This window comes from Centruroides sculpturatus, unplaced genomic scaffold, assembly GCF_000671375.1.
Source record: "Centruroides sculpturatus isolate CEXI.00-Female unplaced genomic scaffold, Cexi_2.0 scaffold115, whole genome shotgun sequence".
Taxonomy (NCBI): Eukaryota; Metazoa; Arthropoda; class Arachnida; order Scorpiones; family Buthidae; genus Centruroides; species Centruroides sculpturatus.
This window is the reverse complement of record NW_019384545.1, coordinates 531,362-538,651: the sequence shown is the minus strand read 5'-3', so window position 1 is coordinate 538,651 and position 7,290 is coordinate 531,362. Positions and strand designations below refer to the sequence as shown.

At 33.5% G+C, this 7,290-nt stretch overlaps 2 protein-coding genes across 2 annotated transcripts in view; one reads left to right on the top strand and one right to left on the bottom strand.

Moving 5' to 3' along the window:
• Positions 1-7,228, top strand: part of LOC111623470 (craniofacial development protein 2-like) — an 11,791-nt gene extending 4,563 nt beyond the window's left edge. Inside the window, exons 3-4 of the mRNA XM_023366054.1 lie at positions 3,342-3,453; positions 7,203-7,228. Coding sequence (XP_023221822.1) covers positions 3,342-3,453; positions 7,203-7,228 — 138 coding nt within the window. The remainder of the gene's footprint in view (positions 1-3,341; positions 3,454-7,202) is intronic.
• LOC111623475 (probable ubiquitin carboxyl-terminal hydrolase FAF-X) overlaps positions 1-7,290 on the bottom strand; it is a 274,716-nt gene that overhangs the window by 262,426 nt on the left and 5,000 nt on the right. The gene's annotated exons all lie outside the window — the stretch shown is intronic.

The following is a 7,290-nucleotide window of genomic DNA, read 5'->3' as shown; positions in this document are numbered from 1 at the left end:
AAAAATTTTTTTTTTTTGAATTTTTGGAATGTTTTTTAGGTCCCGAAATTTTTTCAAAATTTTTTTCCCGCGCAAAAAAATTTTATCGCGATTTTAATGAGCCTATGTGAAGGCTCGATTAAGGCTTAATTGTTTTTTAATGGGAGTTTTTTATCAAAATTATTTCATGGTTTTTAAGTTGTAGCGCACGGATTTTCATTCAGTAAAGTTATTTAAAGTTAGTTTCTGATGTCAAAAACGACCTCCGATGGTTTTTTAATTTTTTTAATTAATATATTTTTATAAATATATAATTAATTAATTAGGGGGGTCGGAAATCGCAATAAAATATTGAATTTTTTAAAAATATTTAAAAATTTCTGTGTCGCTTATAGTCACCCTACTTTAAACCCTTGTCCTCCCGAGACGTCTATGAGAATGTCCCGGGAAATCCGACTCCAGCTGTGTTCAAGGTCACCCAGCTGTGTAAACAATGACTCATCGGTGTTACATTTCACAGACAGGCGAAACAAAGGAAAATAAAATTTAAAGCTTTTTCTTCAAAATAAACGCATTTCTTTCGTTTTTTTTCTGTTTTAAGTATTTTTTACGTTTAATTGAAATCTATATAAAAAATGTCAATGTCCTTAAGGAGTTAATAACACATGTACAAATAAATTAAAATAGCAACTGAAAACATTCATTCCATTAAAAATTATCTGCTGAATAAAAAAAATTTTTTGTGGATAGTATAACTGCTTGATACTTTTATAACCTAAGCAGAAAGCAAAAATTATCTTAAAAGATATCAGAAACGTTTATAATTATATATGAGACATATTAGTATGCATGTGCATGTTTTTGTCAGGATTGGAATCAAATGAAACTTTGTTAGTGCAAACATAATGACAGTGGTAATAAGTGATTATAATATCATAATAAAGGAAAAGTTTCCTGTCAAATAACAATACAATTTAAATGAACCTTTAGTACATTGTAAGACCTCTTCTTGTCTGGATACATACAGCAATATGGACAGGCATGAAAGATTACAGATACTTCATGCTATGCCAGATCCCTCACACTTATAGATGGCCAAAGCCTGTGTTCCTCTGGTATCACAAATGAGTGATAACCAATAAATTTGGAGATTGGGCAGATCAAGAAAGGGTTGCAATGTAACTAAGACACTCCTGGAAAATCCTGGTTGTTTGCAATCCTACATAAAAGGGAACACAAGTACTGTTGTGCTGTCAATGTTCTTCATATCACCAATTGTCATATAAGATGGCTTCTCAGATTGTCACACTAACAGTGGGGGAAATGTGCTGCTCAACAGCAAAGGCATAGACTGAAGTACTTGCTAGGGTTTAAGAAGAAACTAAACTTTGTACATTACTAATTGTTTATTTTGTTCATTACATTTAGTTTGAAATTTGTTTTGTTTTGGCCAACTACTGTAAGGTCTCGTTTTATGCGGATTTTTTTTATGCGATTTTGAAGTTGTGCGGTTTGTATTTCATCCAAATTTTTTTTGGACAAACATACATATAGGCTTGTTTAGGAAGCCCGCGTATAGACAGTCTCCAAAAATCGTGGAACGCTCAAAGCTCACTCCATTTGTTCCACTGACATATAACGTTTATGGATGTAAAGGACAGCTAGATCTACCTTAATCGCTTTAGTTCCTAGCAATTTTTGATATAAATGTAATTAAACATAAAAAATACTTAAAACTGAAAAAAAACGAAAGAAATGCGTTAATTTTGAAGAAAAAGCTTCAAAGTTTAACTTCCTTTGTCTCGCCCTTCTGTGAAATTTAACACCGATGAGTCATTGTTTACACATCTGGATGACCTTGAACACAGCTGGAGTTGGATTTCCCGGGGCATTCTCATAGACGTCGCGGGAGGACAAGGGTTTAAAGTAGGGTGAACACTAGCTGGCCGTATATTTTTAAATATTTTTAAAAAATTTGGAGACTTAAAAAACATTCCAAAAATTCAAAAAAAAAATTAAATCTTAAGGACCGTGTTTTATGTAACGCTATGTAACCTGCCCGAGTTAACTCGGGAGAGGAACTAAAGGGTTAAGTTTTAATTAACTCTTCACATCCAGATGTCAGTGATTTGTTTTTAGAGTGAGCTTTTGCAATTCGGGGATTCCCCTTGTATTACTTTTCAATAAAATAAACTGAATTAAGTTTGAATACAAGTTTATTTTAAGCTTTTATATGAATTTCTTTCAGACATTCGAAGTAATTTATTAAGCAGCCTATTTCTTTTAATTTCTGCAAACTTTTTTTATGCGGTTTTAAGTTAATTTTAATTCATTGTTTTGGTTTTATGCGATTTTAGAAAATTACGGAACGTATCCCTACTTTTTCAAGGCAAGTAAAGTCTTTTTTTATGCGAATTTTTTTTATGCGCTTTTCTGTAGAATGTATCCACCGCATAAAACGAGACCTTACAGTACTTCCCATCTTTAATCATAAAACAAACACTGCTAGAATAGAAAAAAAAAAGTCATCTTACCATTGCAGTTTGGCTGTATGAAGATCACCATGGGTCATATGGTGACAAAAACTCTTCCAGAAAAAACCAGAAAGTAGCAAAAATAAAGTTAAAAGGGAAATTACTTGTCTTGAATAGATTTAATAAAATAGTCTGACTTCTAGAGCCAGCAGAGGAAATGAAAACATGCAAACAAGATAGCATAAAAACATGTAAATGAAGCAAGCAGTGACTGTGACATCAGTATACTAATAGGTATAAGTAGATGGATGTGAAGTGAAGAAGCTGAGGAGAGGGTTTTGCTAGTGTTGCTAGATGCATAAAAATACTTGATATTAATTAAGATTGTTTATTTGGAATTGCTCTTATATAGGCTTTACATTTTGTTTTCTATCGTATCATTATTTGACTTAATTTTAGCATTATTAATTACTAATTTATTGTTTAATTAATTATTGTATTTATTTATTTATTTATTTACTGCTAACATAACACACCATTGTTATAAACTTTTAAATAGACTGTTGAATTAACAGTTTTACTTATTATCCTCATATAATTATTTTTGGTCATTTGCACCAAGATGTCAGTTCCCGTGGTAAGGTTTGGATTCAGGTCTTCACAGAAAAAAAAAAACTTTACAAGTACTCTTCCATGCTCTAACACAGTGACATCCATTCCCAAATAGAATTGGGATTCATTGCTAAAAACCACACACTGCTAGTCAATTAATATAATCTTTATTACCATCAAACAAATCCTAACATTGCCCATGCAAACATTCTCAGTTTATCACCCATTACTTGTTTAAATGCCCATGGACAATTAAATGAAACATTTTTCTTTTAGTGCCTTAGTACTGTAAAAGCTAGTTTCTACTATAAGATTTCATCCAGCAAAGAATATCTATATAGATTGCCTAGCAACAACCAATTTACTGATGGTGAAATCACAGAACAAAGTAAGTAGACCTCATTCCTACTTTGACAGATATGAATGCTTACACATATACATCATTGACTAATGGCCAATGGGAAACATTTTCTATTCAAAAATTACAGCAGCTTGCAACAAAAACTTTGAGCTGGTAGAAAAAAGTTTTTATAAGATTAATCTTGGAGAGAATACCACAATGAAATTAAAAAATAATATATGAACAAAAATTTTGGAAAAATTAGCTATTGTTGGTAATTCTAATCTTGTCTGTTATTGAACAGAATACTCACAGCAGAAAACATAGTGTGATCAAGTATCCATTTCACTGTTCTGTAATGAACACAATTGAAACAGATGAAACTTTCATGTGATTGCTCACTTAATTACCCATGGGCAATTAAGTGAAACTTTTTGCAATAAAAACTGCATTAAAAAAAAGTGGTGCTTCATATACTTGCCCATGATGATTAGGTGAAGCTTTACAGTTACAAATACTCAGTACAGTCGACCCCCCCTATAATTACGGTCCCTATAGTTACGATTCCTATAAAACTACGAAAAAATTGCTACCGGTATCCGTAAAAAATAGTAAAAGTTCCCTATAAACACCTCAAACGTCATCGGGAAGCCGAACTACTTTCCCGCCGTCCGTAGCGCCACGCTACGGAGAGATTTCTATCGTCTGGACAGTATTATATAAATTATATATAAATTAGGTACTGTACATATAATTATATATTAATTATATATAAATTAGGTACTGTATATATAATTATATATTAACTTATTGTAACTTTGTTATAATTAAATATATAATTTCCGCCGTCTAGCGTGGCGCCACGCTACGGAGATTTTTACGCTAACTATCGTCTGTCAGTATGTAAATTAGGTACCGTAAGTCTAATACAGTACTGTAATTTTATACATTTCTTGTGAAAGAAACATTTCTTATTCAACGGCGATTAAAATTATTTATATTAATGATGTCTCCGAAGTTCTACGAAGTTTTCACAGAAAAATAAGTTGTTAGAAATCGGCCGCTCTTTGCTGAGCTGTTCCGCGACGAAAACAATGTTGAGCAATGGCAATGTCGAATGGTGACACTCGGTAAGTAATCCTACAATTTTTTGTTTATAGCGTAGTTTATACGGATTATTCCCAAAAAATATATACGTATTTTGGAAATGTTGAATCGGATTAGTCTAGAATCGATTAATTTTATGGAAGAAAATCTTTCAAACAGCCGTAGTCCGTAAACTTGATACGTGTCGGGTTGTGATTGGAAGGATTCGTAAGAAAGCGGATTCCTAGAGAATGGAACGTATCTCTATCTTATAGGGGGGTCGACTGTACTACAAACAGCCAGCAGTCCAGCAGCTGGCTGATTCTGGACATTGTAGTAGGCCTCATGTTACTAGTTTAAGGTTAGCAGCTTTAGGATTTAGTAACAAGCCAACTGCTGCACACACAGCTTTACCATAATACATGGTGCTACCAAATCAATCTCCAACACCATAGAATGGCTTCTGCAGTATTTGATCCACCACATAATGATGGAGATCATTGAGCTCACCATCATTACTCAGGGCTCCTGTATTGAGAGCCCTGAGTAATCAGGAGTCAAGTTGTCTAACTCAAATGGCACCATTTACCACTCATCCAACAAGTATATGCATACTTGCATTTTTGTTAGTAAACAAATTTAAATATTCCCTAACTCAGATATCTAGAGAAAAGACGCAGTTGTTATATACATAATGGTTGATGTTTACAGTGTTAAAAGATTTTAGTCTCTTCTGCCTATCTTCCTTATGATTCTATGGAATGTTTCCTTTCTGGTGAGGTTAGATGTTTAGCACTATGTTTAACACTATAGGCTATACATATACTTACGCAATAAAAATACCAAACTACACCTTAATCCAAGAAAACAAAAATTTAATGACAAACTAACATTTTCAAACTTATTCAAAAACCATCATCAGGTTTTAAAAATGAAACAAATTTAAATAGAACACAAAAATTCAAAGTAATTGGCTAGATATACTTAATGAGATGTCACATGCACAGGCATTAAGATATAAAATTATTAAATACAAACTGGATTTGAAGGAAATGTAAATACAAAATATGATGATAATTAAATAAATAAATATCAATAAAATGAAGGACCTTGTTTAAAATCATTAAATGATAATCATCATCGATTGTATTAATCACTAATTACAATTTGTTTACTTTGTACAGATTGATTCAACTTTTGTATATATTTTTCTTAATTTTCTATTATTGTTTATTTTAATAATATTTATTTAATTATTATTGTATTTTGTATTTATCTTTCCTTCAAACCCAGTTCATATATAAATTTTGTTTTAACACCTGTACAGGTAACATTTCTTAACATATACAGTAGCTATCCAATTACTTTGCATTTTTGTGTTGTATTCAAATTTTTGTTCACTACTAGATTAAGGCATATTTGGTGTTTTTATTATTGACAACATCCTGTATTTAAAGTGAGATTTACTTGTGCAAGACTAGAAAAATCTCTTTTGTACCTGGATAAATGTTAAACTGAAAATATTGCATTTTTTTTCTTTTGACAGGAAACTAGAATGGTAAGATTTTGTCTGGTAGAATTCTGCAGTAACCTTGTTCAAATTATATCAATACACATATTGCTATTATAAAATCTTATATCTATCAAGAAGCATATGAAATCTTAGTCATTCTTTAATCATCAGGAAATCTGTCAATATATCATTTTACATGGTAATGCTATACAAGGTCTGTTCAAAAAGTATCGGACCTTTATTTTTTTCGCGTAAACCAATGATGCACGAGAGGCCTCCTTCGGTGGAGTTGTGGAGGGGACAGTCATGCACAGCCCTGAATTTTTTCCCGCCTGCAGGAAGCGTCAGTCGTTGGCAATCGGCCTATGAGTGAGGTCATGTAGTGCGCTTTCGTCGGATTCCACTAAGTTGGAAAATGACTGAACAGCGTGAGCAGCGATATTACATCAAATTTTGCCAAAAACCATGGCGATACCCGAGTGTAAACCATTCGCAAGATTCAGCAGGCTTTCGGGGACGATCCTCGAGGCCAAAAAAAGCGCGGCAGGTCCGCAGCAATATCAAAGGTCATGTTGACAGTTTTTTCGACTTTCGTGGGGTGGTGTGTCGTGAGTACGCACCACGAGGCCAAACCATCGCAAAGGAGTACTACCAGGAGGTCCTTCGTCGTCTTTCCGATACAGTGCGACGCAAATGACCGTATCTGTAGTCGATCAAAACTTGGGAGATCCATTGTGATAACGCATCCGCCCATTCTGCGCATCTGTTTCGGGCTTTCGTCGCCAAACACAATACTCCTGTGGTTCGTCACGCTCCGTACTCTCCCGACATGGCTCCGTGGGACCTTTGGCTATTTCCCAAACTGAAAATGCCGCTAAAAGAAACCCGAATTTAGTCGAGAGAAGACATCGTGCGGAATGCGACGGACCGGCTGATGGCCATTCCAAAAGATGCGTTCCAACAGTGTTTCTAGCAGTGGCAGGAACGCTGGGAGAAGTATATACATTACCAAGGAGACTACTTTGAAGGGGATTAGGGTTTTGTACCTCAAAGTCAATAAATTTATTTTTGCCGACCAAAGGTCCGATACTTTTTGAACAGACCTTGTATTTAGTACCTTGATTATACCTTAATTGCAATTTAGCACTGTAGTTAATTATTTGACATTTTTTAATGATGATGATACTTTTAATTACAGAAAAATCTAAAAAAGAAATGGACTAAAGCAGAATATTAATCCACAACTCTCACATATCAACTTAAATATATTACAAGCTATGTCTTTC